The sequence below is a fragment of the Typha latifolia genome, chromosome 6 (assembly GCF_019914945.1).
Source record: "Typha latifolia isolate L0001 chromosome 6, TyphaL0001v2, whole genome shotgun sequence".
Taxonomy (NCBI): domain Eukaryota; kingdom Viridiplantae; phylum Streptophyta; class Magnoliopsida; order Poales; family Typhaceae; genus Typha; species Typha latifolia.
The window spans coordinates 12,424,485-12,442,052 of NC_133091.1; the positions used below are offsets into that span (position 1 = coordinate 12,424,485).

At 36.1% G+C, this 17,568-nt stretch overlaps 2 protein-coding genes across 6 annotated transcripts; one reads left to right on the top strand and one right to left on the bottom strand.

The window, feature by feature from the left end:
* Positions 1-394: 394 nt before the first annotated feature.
* On the bottom strand, positions 395-6,028 carry LOC140790827 (importin subunit alpha-4-like). Of its 5 annotated transcripts, XR_012109452.1 has the most exons (11): positions 5,704-6,002; positions 4,832-4,928; positions 4,654-4,745; positions 4,427-4,558; positions 4,130-4,315; positions 3,876-4,033; positions 3,678-3,756; positions 2,349-2,477; positions 1,950-2,077; positions 778-1,151; positions 395-529 (listed from the first exon to the last, which is right to left on the bottom strand). XR_012109452.1 is itself a non-coding variant. In XM_073141111.1 (10 exons), the coding sequence occupies exons 1-10, from the start codon at positions 5,923-5,925 to the stop codon at positions 872-874; spliced, it is 1,503 nt and encodes a 500-aa protein (XP_072997212.1). In that variant the 5' UTR covers positions 5,926-6,028; the 3' UTR covers positions 566-871. The 5 variants fall into 5 exon arrangements, 4 of the variants coding, with proteins under 4 accessions (XP_072997212.1, XP_072997213.1, XP_072997216.1 ...); XM_073141111.1 differs by lacking the exon at positions 395-529 and having other exon boundaries at positions 566-1,151; positions 5,704-6,028; XM_073141112.1 differs by lacking the exon at positions 395-529 and having other exon boundaries at positions 566-1,151; positions 4,832-4,936.
* Positions 6,029-6,616: 588 nt separating this feature from the next.
* Positions 6,617-16,707, top strand: LOC140791292 (protein REDUCED WALL ACETYLATION 1-like). The gene is made up of 15 exons (XM_073141783.1): positions 6,617-6,795; positions 7,290-7,381; positions 9,019-9,159; positions 9,241-9,297; positions 9,386-9,458; positions 9,980-10,138; positions 11,706-11,855; positions 11,933-12,188; positions 12,280-12,401; positions 15,323-15,409; positions 15,494-15,582; positions 15,671-15,733; positions 15,859-15,915; positions 16,027-16,123; positions 16,220-16,707. The coding sequence occupies exons 1-15, from the start codon at positions 6,760-6,762 to the stop codon at positions 16,382-16,384; spliced, it is 1,644 nt and encodes a 547-aa protein (XP_072997884.1). The 5' UTR covers positions 6,617-6,759; the 3' UTR covers positions 16,385-16,707.
* Positions 16,708-17,568: the final 861 nt, after the last annotated feature.

Here is a 17,568-nt window from a genome sequence, read left to right on the forward strand (position 1 = left end):
TATATATTAAATCGTGTGATCAATCAAATTAAATAATTAAACTAAACCACTATAAATTACTAAACAATTTTTTCTATAATAATTATTTAAAATTATAATTAATTCCATAACTATTTTTGATAATAAGAAAGATACCTACCAACTCTACTTAAATTCATTTCACATCTCCACTCAGTTTCATTTTACCTCTTGTAATTATATCTGAAAAACTGTAGAACTTTTCTATCCAAAGCAAACAGAGAACCTTTACTAAGATTATATTATCTCCAATCTTAAATATCACAAGCGTTAAAAATACATATTCATATTTCTGGAAATATTCACAGCCTCGTAGAGGCAATTACGGTAATCCATACAATAAATAAATAATATAAAGTAGGATGAAGAGGAAACAAGATGAGCTAAGTAGAGAAGAATGCGTAGCTTGCCATTAAGAGCAAAAATGCAAAGCTTCAAGTGCCTGTCTTCTGTTGATCTCCCTGGTCGATTAAGGCGTGGCAGTAATAAAGTGTTTAATTTCTGATCTCACCTGCACAATACATCTTGCTGATGAGCAGAAATAGCATTTGCTCCATAAGAATTTCAAGTTTAACATGTTTGTTTGATGTACCGAGACAAACTCCGAAATTTCTGTATCATATTTGTGCTGTTCGAGGTACAAATTTACATTCTAACCTCCAGAGATGGTGTTCTTTAACAGTGGACTATACCAGAAAAACAAATAATAACAAAATTTTTTTTAAAAAAAAAACTGAGAAATCTAAGACGTCAATATACCATGCCCTGCTTCAAGTTAAGAAAGTTGGCTAATGTCAAATACGATTGCCTCCTCTGCACTCTGCAGATTGACTGGAATTTGGACGATCTCTCTTTAATTTTCTTCCTCAATCCAGTAGCTCTCTAGCATCTTTATCGCCTTCTCATAGATCTCATTGTTGTCGAAGTCCTGCAAATCCTCAAGTTTATCCAAACCACCACATTCATCAATAAGTTGTGCATAGAGGTTTGTCCCATTTTTATGCAGATTCTTCTCCATCTCTCCCACCTTCAGTATGTTGTCAAGGCTCTTGAGACATATGGACAATATTTCTGGGTCATGACAGACAAGAAGATCACAGAGTGGCCTTACACACCCCTTCGTCACCAGATAACTGCAACATAAGGAGGTCTTAGCCACCATCGAACATGTCTGATGTTAAGAATTTTGTAGATTATGTATGCTAATGTGCATTTTTCTTTCTTATGCACTTCTAAATGGAAAATGACAAATGGTAAGCCATCTTGGTACAAGTCCTCAAAGAAAAAAATTCACAAGAAAAAAACGAATAGGTAAAGAGTTCTCAACCGATTTACTGTAAGAGTTAATAAACAAAGGATTAAAGGGGCTTCTCTGATAAAGAAAACAACATTTCTGTACAAGCAAACAGGTACTATAAATATATACATGTAGAGGGCTCATTTAGTGTGGCACATGTACCATACGTTCATAGGTCAACTCAAGAAATAAGCCTCTCCAGAAACAGGGCCAAGGACACGTACATCTTGCCCTCATTGCACCCGTATTTGCAGGAGGCACATACATGTACGCAAATAAACATTGTAAGAGTGTGAGTATGTGTTTGCCTACGTGTGCATGAACTAAGACTGGCTCATGCCCAAAGAGAATGTCCACCTATGACTACTGTCACCAACGATGCGGACAGAGATGGTCAAGAAAAACATCTTGGAAAAAAAAATCTCAATGATATGAGGATAAATATATGCATCAGCAAAGAACCATGTTAATGGATTTATATCCTTATGTCATACCACAAACATAAAATAAACTCAGCATCAAGTTGTTGGCCAAGTATATATCATTTGATCCATTGAAGGCTTTCTTCACACCAGCCACAGGTAAAGAAAAAGCACATCCAAAGACATGAAAGAAAAAAAAGCCATAAGCGTACTGGATCTGTTCGCGGCTACCCCCTGAGGTAGCATTTGATATAGCCCATGCAGCCTCTTTCTTGATATCCACCTCAGCATGCTGCAGTAACTCTATAAGAGGACTCATGATGTTCGCATTCATGACAGCCTGATGCAAGGGCATGAGGAGGTGGTTATCAAGGAAAGTCCTGATTACTAGTACATTTTGCCAGAGTCCAAGACAACATTATATTCTTAGGTATTGACCTAGAATGATTGATCAAGTTAATTAAACAATCATGATGCCAATATAGTACTAAACAAAATGTAGTCAATGTGTATGATTTAGATGACTGATAAGTACCTAGTAGCATTTCTTCTCTTGAGCCAGTAAAGTTCCTAACTGGATCATGGAATGAAGCAGAGGAAGAAAGAATTACCTGAATCTGAGATCTACTCCCAGCAGTGATATTAGAAATTGTCAAGCAAGCATGCTTTTTGATGTGCTTTTGGTAATTCTGAGCCAGCAATTGGTACAAGCAAGGGAGCACATTATTGTCTATCATCAACTGCAATTGAATATCACATCTTAGCCTCAATTGTATAAGAAAGAGTAAAAATAGGTGCAGATATCATGTATTTATCCCCAAAATCATAAACAAAAGGCATATCTTAATGGATGTTCATAAAGTATATAAACAAAATATTCATCAAAAGTGCCTACTGAAATCTTGTGACATATTCTTGTGGACAAATAATTCACCTTCTAAGTCCTTACTATTAGTTCATGGAGACAAGAGTGGGTACACGCTGACAAGCACTGCAGGTTTCTATCACTACATAAAAAGCACAAGATTGCTCCATGGTTGCATGAACTTCAACTGCAACCCAAGCACAGGTTCCTTTTTTTTTCTAATTGGTCAGCTAAGCTTCTTGGAAGCTACTCACTTGGTCAACTGAGCACATTAGTGTCTTATGCTTAATCCTTCTTCAGGAGCTTACTCAATATTAATTTTTGCTTAATATAAGACCAGGATGGTAGAAAAAGAACCAGGAATATGAGAAACCTGGATTTGTTTTGCAATGCGTCAGGCTAATTTTACTAAAACTCATATCTATCTAGGAGATCAGAAATAGAATTACGCATCTATTACCATACCCAGAATCCACCACTGCAAATAAAATAAAATAAATGCTCATCTACATAAGAAAAATGTAAAATCAAGAAATTCAATCAGACCAGAACAAATATCAGTAGCATACTGTTGTGAAAGATGATAATCCACATACATGAAAAAGAAAAGTGTGAATGAGGAAGTGTACAAACTATACTTCAGGTTCTTGGTTTTCGATATTCCATGTATTAGAGATGCCAATGGAATTGCCTTTCTTAATGACTTAAATGAGCCTTAGCCTAGTAAAACCTATGGTACTTGCGTTGGATACAGTAAGAAACTAAAAATAAAGGAAGACCACATTTAGGTACTTCTAATTTTCTTGGGAATTCATAAAGGAGTATCATATGTAAGTGCACTTTAGTTGACAGAATTACAAATTTACTATTACCTTTTCTGGGATCATGATATCATGTCTTAGTATTTATATTATATGCACATAAACATATATAGGAGCAGATATAAAATGAGAGAATGAGCAGCTGATGTTGAAAGGAACTGATGGTATTTTTAGCTTCCCTTCTTAAAGCAGCATATTTATGTATTTATATTGTCTGTATAAAGGAAAATAGACAACTGCAAGATAAGCTATACCTGTGTCTGAGCATAATCTCCAGCAGAAATATTTGCAACTGTTATAATGGCAGGAGTAAGAACGTCAGGCGATAGATGCCTGGAGAAAAGAAAAATAAACCTTGTCTCTTATGGGAATAACTTACGAATAATAAAGAAGTCATTTGGAATGAAATAATTGTGTTGAATAAAGAAGTAAATAGCCAATTAGCATCTTACAGCAGAAGCTTTATAAGTTGCGGACAGACACCCGCCTCAATCACAGCTTGTATTCCACTATTTCTACAATCTGAAAGATAAGATAGGATCCGGCACACATCAGCTAGAATCTTTTCATCAATGGAATGAATTAGGTGTCTAAGTATCTGCAATATGGCCTTCATCAGCAAAAAGGAGAAAAACAATTAGTAGGATAGAAGGAGACAAAATTGTATATAGTAATAATCAGTAGCCAGGTCAAGACAAAATCATACTTGACATTTTTCATCTGGCACTGTTCCACAGCAAAGATTAGCCAATGACCATGTTGCAGTCCTCAACATTGATATTCTTGCATGTTCATTAAGCTGAGACAGTAATGGAATGAGAGCACCATGATCAACAACAAGTTCCCGGCAGCTTTCTGAATCGCCAGCTACATTACCAAGTGCCCAAACAGCCTGTTTAACGATAACAAATAATGAAGACACAAATAACATCAACAATAAAAAAAATAAGCTATGAAATACTAACTTCTTGGTCGTAAAATCAAGAAACCAGAGTAAAATAACCTGCTCTCTAACATCATGATGTGGAGAACTGAGAAGATCTACCAACTTTGGAATAGCGTCACATTTAGTAACAAGTTGTGTATGCTCTGAGGTCCCAGAAGAAATGTCGCTCAGGATACATGCTGCCTCAAACTACAAAGGAAGGATAGATAAAATAGCTAGGATCATGAAAAACTCACCACATGAAAGAATGTGTATCACTGCATAAATATAGGCGAGAACCATACCTGCAGTTGAGGTAGCTCATGTCTTGAAAGAAATTCGACAAATCTTGGAAGGATGCCTGCTTCAATGACCTCTTCAATCAGAGAGTCCCTGTCTAAAGACAAAAGTGGATCAATTAGGTAAGATAAACAAGTCTGCCCCAAAAAAGTAGACAACTCAGCAGAGAATTATTCTTTTTACCAGTTGAGAGGAGCTTGCTGAACTTAATAGTTGCTTCCAACTGCAAAGCAGGATTCTCTGACCGAATTCCTTCCACCATTCCAGGCAGGATTTCTAACTAACAAACTAGAAGATGCAAATTCAAGAGATTGAAATAAAACCAAATATAAAAGGGGAATTGATCCATGCAATAATTAAAAATAGTTTACTCCTTTTCTTAATTCTTGCGCCTGCCATCCATCAAATGGCCTTATAGCGAAACCCTAGAGTATATTATTGTCAAACTAAGAGTAACTCGACACAAGCATATCATGCAATCTCTAGATATTCAGAGCTTAATCTTTGTAATGCGAGAGGCCGTTGTATAACTCAAAAGTTTCTTACAGTTGAGAATTCGAACTATAACGAAAAAGCCTGTGATAAACTAAAATTCACCCCAGTATGAAGGCGCACTGACCAAAATTAAACCACCTAAAGAAAACTTTTAAATTACATAGAGTACATAGCAGGCTAATTGAACTAAATCTACTACAAGCCAGTTTTTTACCGCAACACGAAGCATCCGTCATCACAATTATTCGACCATGGGTGCCAAAGACGAAAAATTTATCGCCAAATACCAAGAAATATTCAACAAAGTCCAATAAATTTAAATAGATTTCCTCACTCAGGATATTCAATGGAACCATTTCGAGCATATAACTATAGCTATAAGAAATCTCCACGGATGGCAACTTAGAGTCGTACAAAACGAGGACTGGAACTAAAGGAAACAAGTCGAATTCACAAAAAGAATGAAAAATTAATTGAGATCCGACCATTGCAAGAACGACCCAACTGAAATCAAAGTCATAAAAGAAAACCCAATTGATCATAGGCATTAAAAAGGGCACCTTGGCGTCGGCGGTGGCGGTCGCCGGGGAATCGGTGGGCGAACCGAGATTGGGTTGGGGACGAGCATCGTCGCGCCTCTTCTTGAATAGGCTTCCATATCGCTTCCTCTTCCGGAGCTCGACGAGTAGGTCTTCCCTCCTCTTCGTCGCCTGGTCAACGCCCACCCCAGGCTTGTACGACTTCCTGCGGTCAACTTCCGCCGCCTTGGGCCGCAGTGACATGGATGCTTGCCTCTAGTGTATCTTCTACCCCTCTTGTGCGCGCGAGCTCTCGTGGTGGTGAAGGATACTCCGAAGTCGAAGAGGAAATGAGGAATGTGACTTTATGTAAATCTCAGTCCAACAAGGATCCGGTTACGAGTTGCGACAAATTGGTTCGGATCAGAAAACTCGGGTCCAATCTAGATCCAGAAATATGATTTAAATTTTTTATATAAAAAAATCATCTTTATAGGAATGTTTGTTATTAAGTAAGCAACCAAAGCCTATTATAAGTCTCCATTTATTTTGACTCCAAAATTCTGAATGTTATATGATATAATAACTTAATATTCTCCTAGTATCAATGTTTGGTAATCTAATATATACGTGAACCGTCACGTGCCAATACAATTGCACCGACGGTGGCAGTCACGTAAATCTCACCAACTCCGACCAAACTCTCCCAGATTAGCTGCGCAATCGCTTACGTTTACCAATAACCATCCCCACCCAGCACCGAACCAGAACTCTACACCTTACAGCACCACCAACGAGATCTCATTTCCGTTCGGGCCCCGTGGAAGTGCTGAATTAGACGTTACGCCAGTCGCTTTTCGGGTCATTTTAAAGAGTGCACGTCCAACCAAAACTAGTCCTCTTTCACCGCTGCCCCAACTGCTTTAAATGCCAAACTCGATCACAAGCCGCGCTTAATTCCTTCTTCCCTTTCTTCGCTTCCCTTTCGTCACTCGTTTCAAATAATCCCAGGGGTTTCCCTTCCTCAGATCTAGCTCCCGATCTGGGATCTGAGGAATGCTCTAGGGTTCCTTCGTCGATCTCTCGAAGCGATTCTCAATGGAGGAGACCTCTCGGTCCATTTCTCCCAGCCAGGTGCGCGAATGCAGCGAGATCCGATGTTTTTTTTTTCTTTTTCATTTTTTTTTTTTTGGAAAAACTTCGTCGTTGTTTTGGATCGGAGTCGGTTCTTTGTGCTTCAAACGCTGCTTCTTGGCCGGGTCTTGGAAGGATTGGTGTAGATTAGATTTAGAATCTTTGGAGGGTTTATCCGATTTATTTTCCTTTTTGGGAAACTTTCGTCGTTATATTGAATAGGAGTCGGTTCTTGATGTTTCGAATGCTTTTTCTTCGCCAGGTCTTGAAAGGGTTGATGTAAACTAGATTTAGAAAATTTGGGGGAGTTTAGGGAGCGAGTAAGGTTGTGGCATGCAATCTTGATAGCAAAAATGGAAATGTTACGAGTTTTCTTTATTAATCCGGACACCTTTGTCTTTGATTTCTTGAAGGGAGATTGATTTTCGTGGAAATGCTAGATTATTTTCTTTTTATTATTTTTGCATGATACATTGTTTTTGTCCATGTGGCAGGTGGCTGTTTTACTTGGATTTATCCCAATTTTTGTGGCATGGATATATTCCGAGTTATTAGAGCGCAAGAAGAATGTGGCTTCTCTGAAAGCGTGAGTTGCATTGTGCTTGATAGGAGACTGTACTTCAATATTGTTTTACAATAATGTTACCAGCTTCTGTTTATGTTTAATATTCTGGTGTCTAACAAATTAGTTTCTGATGTTGGGTAACAGGACCATAACTTCCTTAATGCGTGTGTTGGTGTTGGCAATCTTCATAAAATGGTCAACTAGATGAAACAGTTGGTGGATCTCTTCTTTCTCTTTGACAATATATAATTTGGAAGACTGTATATAGAGTTTTTAAAAACCAATACTGGAGATAAATTATCCGAATAGTAACAACAGTGATGAAATTTGGTTCAGAAAGTATGAAAAGTAGCTTAGCTACTATTATCCAAGTAGCAGAACAGTTTTAATGCTATTATGAATAATCCTAGACTTGACTTCACATTATGATTTTGACATTATGTATAGTTGGCTTTATGGTATTTTACTTCACATAGAGTGCTATTGGTATGTGGTGAGGGTGTTCTGTTAATTGTTAATTGGAGGCACCGTGACAATGCCAGGAGAAAACATAAGCAGAACATTAAGCTGGCTACAAGGTAATCTCTACCACAGCCACTGAAGAGATGCAAACAAGGGAAAGAAACAGTAAGAAACTTTGCATCACAGTAGCTGAGAAACAGTATGCACCCTGTTGTACTCTTTGGATTTGCACCAGAACAAGTTGAAAGTTTTTTAGCTTTGCTTTCAATGATCCTTTCCTAGAAGTTAATGCAATGCCTTGAGTTCCTTCTTCAATTACCATTTTTTCACGAATACTAATCTTAGCAAATTGGGTATCAATAAGCCCGTTCTGGGCCTATTACCTATTTGACTGAAAAATTAGTTTCAAGGATAAATGGTTAATAATGACTTTGCTATATCACTGAGTGAAGGCGACATCAAGCCTTAAACTGAAAATAATGACATATATGGCTAAAGTTGATGTTTGATTCTACTCATATGGACCTTATTTTGTCTAGTTTCTTCACAACCCTTGTGGTTAGAACCTTAGCAATAGGGCCAAAACCCTTTCCTACACTACTGTAGCCTCTTAGATTTTCTTGGTTTATTGGTAATTTGGCACACACTCTAGCTATTAACTATTGGGCACACAAAGCTCCTAGTTGTTCTATCCACATTGCGCCAGTTGATTAAATAGGGTTAGAAATCTAGGCAAGTATATATATATATATATTGTCATGGAAATGAAGACGGTGTATTTCTGTGGATAAAGGGTTGCATTTTACAGAGAATCTATGTGAACGATATACTGTCTTTGTTGCTTTTTAGATTAATAAAGGCCATTATGTTAAAATAATATACTATGAAAGGTATGGTGTGAAATAGAATCATATATTATCATCTTGCATCTTAATACACCCATCTTATCATATACTATAATTAAATATATTAGCGTCTTGCATCTACCCTTCTTCCTGTCTTGATTATTCTGTCTTAATTGGCCAAGGTAGTTCCCTATAAACTGTATTAGATCCTGATAGTTTTACAAACTGCTGTGTCCCTGAGTATATTGAAAATATGAAGCCATGCCTTTGACTTCATCAGTGACAAATATATTCTGCAAATTCCAAAGTTTTAGTAGGAATATCATACAGATTCCTGTTTTCTCTCTTTAGTGGCAAACATTCAGATGTCAACTTAGTTGTCATGGAGAATGAGCCAGAGAGGGGTGAAGATCGATCTTTATTGCTAGAGGATGGTCACCAAGCAGCACCTACAAAAGCTCATCATGTTTCTGTCTCATCACAACTTCTCAGGTTGTTGCCAAATTACATATTTTAGTTGTATATTATGGTAAAGATTAGATGGTTTTACAATGAATTTTTTGAGCTGCTCAGATTTTGTTCCATGGATGAGACATTTTTGCTGGAGAATCGGTTGACACTGAGAGCAATGTAAGTGAGATTCAGCTATGATATCTAAGATGGATAGGAACTTGTAAGCTGTCTGATTATGTCCCTAATTCGATCTGTTTCTTTTCAGATCTGAGTTTGGAGCCCATTTGCTCTACTTTTTTGTATGTGATCGAACAAATTTATTTGGGGAGTCCACAAAGGTGCTCCTTGACTCTTAACTAACACAATCGTTATGTTCTGTTACATGGAATTCATATAAATATTCTGTTACATTGAAGTCATATAAATATTCTGTCTATCGTTATTTGTGGATGATAATAAAGCTGATAGTCACATTTTATTTCAAATACTAAAATGGTTAAACAGTTCTGACAATCTAATTTGCTCTCCTTTTCCTTTGTTTAGTCATTGTTAATTTACTATTGCATTCAAAATGCTGAAAATAAACGCGTCAGATTTATGAATTATGGAATGTCTATACTTAAGACATTATGGGAGTTAATAATTTTTTGTAAACATCCCTTGGATCCTTGTTATTTGTAACTACACCAGTAGCTTGCTTTTAGAGCGTTAAGTATCTGCCAAACTTTTAAGAATAATGGTTTGCATGGATAGCTAGTTGCAATTCCAGCATATGCGCCACTTGAGGAAAAGTCTCGTAGTCATTATTGTTGTTACTTTCATAATATTGCCTAATTTTGCCACTCTATCGTGTGTGCAGAACTATAGCCGGGACCTTTTCCTTTTCCTCTACTTTCTTCTCATCATTGTTGCAGCAATGACATCTTTTAAGTCCCATCAAGAGAAGTCCACATTCTCAGGAAAATCCATAATGTACCTGAATAGACATCAGACAGAAGAATGGAAGGGCTGGATGCAGGTATTTCCTCATTATATAATTTATTTTCTTTCTGGTAAGCTAACTTCTTTGTTTGTGCACAATTAGTTATTTGTCTTAAAATATTGTGCAAATTGTCGCACACCCACACTTTCTTCTCAACCCCTGTATTTGGAAAACAAATGCTACTTATATTGTTATTTATTATTTTCTTGTCATTGGCATTCATTTTATGGAAAGCTGCCTGCAGGGAAATATTGTAGAAGAGCAGCATATGAAAATTTGTAAGCATGCACCAGGAGTTGCAACTCAGTGGATCCCCTGCATGATCGGGGTCCAATGCAAACTCAACATATTTGGGTAGTTTGCCTTTGGGTGGTCTCCTTTCTAATAATAGAGCAGCATATGAGTTGTAAGCATGCACCAGCAGTTGCAATTCAGTGAATCCGTGCATAATCAGGGCCCAATATGAACTCAGCACATTTGGACGGTCACCTTTCAAATATAAAGCATGGATTGAATCATTGAATCACACACCTATCTTTAGATCCAACCAATTATTTCTTAACCATTTGATTCTCTTCTATGCTCAACCTAAGAGCTGCATACATAGCCTCTTTGTTCTTGAAAATATTTCTAGCAGTGTAGAACAAGAACATGGTGCTCATAATGAAAGACCTTGCTTGCTTCTTTGAGTTTATTTGATTTATCTTCTCTTTTCTCTCCACTGTTTTTCTAAGATTTGTGTCAATAAATCGACAAAAATGATAAGGTGTTCCATGAAGTAAATGTTGACAGTAGTCAGTTGTTCTTTACTTACCGAATGCTCATGAACTAGAAATAATCCTTATCTCTATAGATTTCAGGTTGAACAAGAAATAATCCATATCTCTATAGATTTCAGGCTTACTGATGGACACTCTCCTGCTTTGAGTCTTTTGACTTGTTGGAAGTGAATTTAAATCGCTCTAAGAAAAATTTACTTTCTGCCCTGTTTTCACTTGGTGGAAGTCAAATTAAATCACTTTCAGGAAGATTCACTTGCGGAAATTTATCCTTTCAGAATCTAACTCAACAGTTCATATCTTCTTCTCATATGGCTACCTACTTGTTATCTAGATTATCCAAATGATCACAAAAGGAACTTTGAGAAGCTTGAACTGGTGTGCATATTGTTTCAGAATTTTCATTCTTTCATCTGTTGCAACCTAATTTTGAATACTTTCTATTGTTGGTTTATTCAGCTTAGTCAGGTTGTATCTTTAAGTGCCTTAAATTTTCTACCTTGAGATAATTAGAACTTAGAAGTAGAAAGGCATATTCTGTATTTCATGAGCCGATTCCACAACCCTTTGAACTAAAGCGTCTATAAGTTGAGCCTCGGTCAGTTAATGGAGACCTACACAAGAATCTCAATTCTCAAATAAGCAGCGAAGGAGATGTCATTGCCCTAGATTAAATCAGCTATGTCACATCAATTCATGGAAACATTATCAGATAGAAAAGTAATTTGTAATGTTTGATCTTGTTTGGGCTGTCAGATACATCATACAAACCTCAGTTATCAGCAACTACATTTTTCTTATTGTGAGCACTGTTTCTTTTGTAGGTGCTATTTTTAATGTACCACTACTTCAATGCGAAAGAGATATATAATGCAATTCGTGTATTTATTGCTGCATATGTGTGGATGACTGGGTTTGGAAATTTCTCCTATTACTATATCCGAAAAGACTTCAGTCTTGCACGATTTGCTCAGGTACTTGTGGCAATACTTTAATCTAGTGGGTCTTCTATCTTTTAATTGTTATTAACATTCCTGCCTATGTTGAGCAGATGATGTGGCGCCTCAATTTCCTTGTGGCATTTTGTTGCTTCACCCTTCAAAATGACTACGTGTTGTATTACATCTGCCCCATGCACACTCTTTTCACCCTTATGGTCTATGGTTCACTTGGAATTCTGAACAAATACAATGAAATTGGATCAGTGATTGCTGCAAAAATTGCCGCATGCTTCTTGGTTGTCATTCTGATATGGGAAGTTCCTAATGTCTTCGACATAGTCTGGAGCCCTTTCACATTTCTTCTAGGTCAGTATAATGTAAAGCATTAATTCATCCTTTTTCGTTGGTCTTCCTTCTTACAAAAGATTAATAATGTACTTCGGTCACACATGCCCAGGTTACAATGATCCAGATCCTTCTAAACATACATACCCTCGTTTGCATGAGTGGCACTTCCGATCAGGACTGGATCGTTACATTTGGATTGTGGGAATGATATATGCCTATTATCATCCAACTGTAAGTTTAAAAATTTCCTGAATTAGTACATCTGTAAAACTTATTTTAGCTGAAAACAGTGTCAGTCATGTTAACATTTATGACATGTATTCTACTTGCAAAAAAAGATCTGACATGGTTAGAAAGTAGAATCTTAGAACATAGGGCTATAAGTAAGATGTATGAATTACTTCTATGGAACTTTTTTCACTTGATACTACGGAGTTATGTCAAAGAATACACAAATGGATGGTACGGATACTGTTTCAGTATCTAGCTTGTCTTTTCATGCCTTGACAGATTTATTGCTGTAAATGACAAATTCTCACCAGCACTTCTACAATTTATGGTAGAAAGAAGTGCTAATGTTGTCCTAAACCCTTAGGCCTTGTTTAACCTGGTTCAGTAACCAAACATTGAATTATCTTTTTTTTCTAATCTAGTGCTACCCACTCCCCAAATAAATACTAATATATAAATTCTAATATCATTTTAAATTAATTTTAATTTTTCTTTTGACATAACTTAAATCTATTAATTTTATATCTTATCAATCTTATCTCTCTTCTCTCTTTCAAAATATTCATAATTTATATTACAAAATATGTCAAATCATGTCCAATCGAGTCTCTCTTCTCTTTGCATCATATAAGCTAGCAAATATACACGTAAGCTCGCTTATATAAGCCAACAAATATGTACTTAAGCCAGCAAATGACTATTATAAATATCATATAAGCCAGCAAATATGTATTTAAGCCTGCAAATGATTATTATAGACATTATATAAGCCAATAAATATGCACTTAAGTCCGCAAATACATAGTATAATATTATAATGTTCATATATTATAATATTATATTATTATAATATAATAATATTCATATATTAATACACCATATAATATTTATATATTATAATAATGACCACTATCATGACATGAAATGGGTATTTTCTTTCATCAAATTTACATATCATTCATTTTCCTCTAAAACCAACACTTTTTTCACTTTTTCATATCACATCACAAATAATAAATACACTCTTAGCCTAGTTCAAAATCAAATATCAAATTACCTTAGTCTAGTTTAAAGTACCTAAATCAAAACAAAGAAATAGAGTCAGCTAATCTAGTTTAGAGCTTAGCCTCAAACCAAACAAGGCCTTATATTTGATGCTCTTCGGCCCAGCTAAATGTGGTTAACTAGTTTTTCCTTTTCCAGACTTTTGGATTGAACAAGTTTGGTTTTGCAATGCAACCAAGGTTCCAAAAATCGGTATCGAGATCGGGATCGACCGTCCGAAAAAATGATACGTATCGGCTGTATCGGCCATATCAACCGCATCGGCCGCCTGTATCAGATCGGACTATTTTAATTAAATAAAATTTTAAATATTATTAAAAATGTTGAGAAATTTCTAAAAAATTTAAAAAAATTATAAGAAAATAAGAAATAATAATTACTCACATATAAAGCTAAAAAGTAAAAATCTCTTTTCCTTCTCTTCTTTTCTATCCCTCCAACTGTTAGTCTAAAGTATCAATTCTCTCCCACGCTCTTTTTTTCTATCTTTTTCTCTCTCTCTTTCTCACCCTCTTTTTTTTTTAATCTTTCCCTCTCCCTTACTCTCTCGTCCTTTTTTCCTCTCTCTCTCTCATACCCTCTTTTTTTTTAATATTTCCCTCTCCCTCACTCTCTCTTTCTTTTTCCCTCTCCCTCACTCTCTCTTTCTTTTTCCCTCTCCCTCACTCTCTTTCTTTTTCCCTCTCCCTCACTCTCTTTCTTTTTCCCTCTCTCTCTCTCATACCCTCTTTTTTTTAATCTTTCTCTCTCCCTCACTCTCTCTTCCTTTTCCCCTCTCTCTCTCATACCCTCTTTTTTTTAATCTTTCTCTCTCCCTCACTCTCTCTTCATTTTTCCCTCTCTCTCTCTCATGTCCTCTTTTTTTTTTAATCTTTCCCTCTCCCTCACTCTCTCTTCCTTTTTCCCTCTCTCTCTCTCCCTTTCTCTCCCTCACTCTCTCTTCCTCTTTCTCTTTCTCTCTCTTCCTCTTTCTCTCTCTCTCGCCCTATATCTCTCTCTCTAGCTGCAGCCGCCTGCTGCTGCAGGTGGCTGCAAGCAGCCACCTGTATAGGCCGAAACTGGGCAGGCGGCTGCAAGCAGCCACCTTTCGGCCTGGATCGGGATCGGCTATAGCCGATCCCACTCGGGATCGACCGAAACTGGAATCCTTGAATGCAACTATCAAGATATGTGCAACCTTTTGAATTCGAGTCATCACCATCATTCATTTGTCAAGTCATTTTAAGAGAAAGAGTACCTCGCCGACTTCAAGAAATGTGTCTCACTTGGTCAAAGCTGTCCCCCTGGATGCAGTGTGCTGTACATACACAAGCACATTGAAGTTAGTGTCTCCCTCTATTTGCATATCGTGCTATCATAATGAGCCAAGTCTCCAAGAGGTGGGAGAATGAATTCAAACTAAGATGGTCAATGAAAAAGTTGTGCTAATCTTTACAACCAATTTAGTGGATATGTTTCTTGACATAATGATAGAATATTGAGACATATTACAGCAAAAAAAATTACAGAGATAGATGACTAGTTGAAACAAGATGCACATATCACTTGATTTAAGTGGGCATGTAATACAAAGAGATATGCAGGAAATTGATCCTCATAACAAATCTCAAATGGTGGATCTAAAAGCTTGGTGGTTGTGATAGTTATAACTTTCACAATCAAATTGTCCAGCTGGCATCAAAATTTTAAATAGGTGCAAATGATTGAGATATCAATGGTAATGCAGTACTTTTCATATTTTGTGCTTGTACGTTTTGCATAGAAGTTTGTAAATGAGATAGGCAAGCTTAACTATTCTGTGTCATTTTAGTTCCTCATCTATCCTACTGAAAATTTAAGAGTACTTGATGTTACAGGTTGAAAGGTGGATGGAGAAACTTGAGGAAACTGAAACAAAAGTGAGGATATCAATAAAGACACTTGTTGTGGCATTTGCTCTAACGGTAATTTTCAAGTGTCATGATTTTCTTACATATCATGTGTTATATGTCCTGTTTTGTCAAATGTGCTTTCCATGTTTATCTTAGGTTGGATACCTATGGTATGAGTACATCTATAAGCTGGATAAGCTTACCTATAACAAGTACCATCCCTATACATCATGGATCCCGATAACGTATGCTTTTAGCTACTTGTTTTATTTGTCCTACTATTTTCATTTTATCCTAGAATCTCATATTGTTGTTCCTCTTTTGTAAATCAAGTGTCTATATTTGCTTGCGTAACTTCACACCATCACTCCGAGGCTGCTCCCTGACTCTATTCGCGTAAGTTTGGCCTCCTCTTTAATTGCAGTCAATTAGTCGATTTGGGTTTTGCTGCTTTTGCATATGCATTGTAATCAATTATATTATAGGGATTATTGATACACATGTTCATTTCTTATGATTAGTTGGCTTGGAAAGATAACATTGGAGACATACATATCTCAGATTCATATCTGGCTTAGGTAAGTATATGGAATTTTCCTATCTTTGCTGGAATTTGTAGTAGTAGGCACTCAATATGTGCTGACTATCTTTATGTGGATATTGACTGTTGAAGTTTTTTGGTTTTGCAGATCAAGGGTGCCCAATGGACAACCCAAGTGGCTTTTGTCAATTATCCCTAATTACCCATTGCTAAACTTCATGCTGACTACTGCCATATATGCTTTGGTCTGTGAATCTTAATCTTGCACCCTGGAGATGAAGAAAGTAAGATGACAGTATTTAGGCTGATGATAACTTATTTGGCCATCTTTTCTCATGCAGGTTTCTCACAGGCTCTTTGAGCTTACAAACACATTAAAGATAGCATTTCTGCCGAGCCGAGACAGCAAACGCCTTATCCATAACATGGTCACAGGAGTCGTCATTTCAGTGGCACTCTACTCCGTGTCGTTTCTATTCCTCAGCATTCCAAGAATGCTGATATAGTGATATGAATCCCTCGTGGTGCACAAGTAGCTCATCCAATATCCTTTTTGATAGGTGGGGAATTGCAATTTAGACCCACGCACATCAAGTTGAATAGCAAAAGCTCCAGGCGATAAAAAGCAAAGCCATGAATATTCTATGAGAAAAATCTAACTTGCCTTATCACCAAGGAAGTGGAAGAAATATTTATATCAAATCGAGTTGGATTTAGTAAGTTCTGAAGTTTTGTACATAGTTTTAATTGCTTGGTGAAAATATCCATTCGTTTTGTTCTTTTTTTTTACGTTAACGAAGCACTAAATGAATGTTCAGTTATCCAGTCATTTATGCTTCAAACATTTCATTTGTTGCAAGGAATTCGATTCAGTTACCTCATAAAAAAAATCTTACATCTAAATACACAAAATAAAAAACTATATTTGAATGAGGTAACTTTGTAGCTCTTAGAAAAATATATTCTATGTTTGAATAGTATTACAAAATGTATATTTTAACTTAATTTCATGGAAATATTAGATTATTGATGTTTATCCTTTTTAAATTCATTCCATATATCAAGTTTTAGTTAGAAAATGAATTGACTTTGATACTTTGTAGATTTACTAAGCAATTGTTTACGATTTTTAAGGGCTTAGATTTGAACATAAACTATAAGATATAAAAATTATATATATAATTTTTATTGAATATAAAGTCGTAATTTTTTTGGATTGACTAGTTCAATATAATGAAAGCTCTTATATATGCATTTTTTTTTTAATCTATAGTAGACTCATAAAGTATTATTTTTAACTAATAACCTTTACAATATTCAATGTGTACCCCCCCTCAGCCCCTGTATCACTGTATGGGCTATATACCGTTTGTTGCAATTAATACATGAAGCAACACTAATAAAAGTTTTTGGATCGTGGCAGCTTATAAGATTATTGCTTCAGGGACAACACTATTAAAAAGTTAAAAGTCTTTGCAAAGGTTAAGCATCTCTCTTGCATTGTGTGCAAGATCAATAAATGGATTTGACATTAAATATCATCATCATCGGATGATTTATAAAGGGCTTTATCATGGTAATAAGTAGTATTTCAATAATCCAACAGTGTGATTCAATGCTGATGAAGTGGGTGGATGTCATACATATTCCAGCTTAATTTCCAGTATCTTCATCTTGATTTGCTGGTGTT

Excerpts from the sequence above, each read along its gene's own strand:
- LOC140790827 (XM_073141111.1), bottom strand. The coding sequence starts at position 5,925 with ATGTCACTGCGGCCCAAGGCGGCGGAAGTTGACCGCAGGAAGTCGTAC. Across the intron at positions 4,929-5,703 it reads CCGCCACCGCCGACGCCAAG|TTAGAAATCCTGCCTGGAAT; the intron begins GTGCCCTTTTTA and ends CTAGTTTGTTAG. Across the intron at positions 4,316-4,426 it reads ATCATGATGTTAGAGAGCAG|GCTGTTTGGGCACTTGGTAA; the intron begins GTTATTTTACTC and ends ATCGTTAAACAG.
- LOC140791292 (XM_073141783.1), top strand. The coding sequence starts at position 6,760 with ATGGAGGAGACCTCTCGGTCCATTTCTCCCAGCCAG. Across the intron at positions 11,856-11,932 it reads GTCTTGCACGATTTGCTCAG|ATGATGTGGCGCCTCAATTT; the intron begins GTACTTGTGGCA and ends TATGTTGAGCAG. Across the intron at positions 15,734-15,858 it reads TGCTCCCTGACTCTATTCGC|TTGGCTTGGAAAGATAACAT; the intron begins GTAAGTTTGGCC and ends TCTTATGATTAG.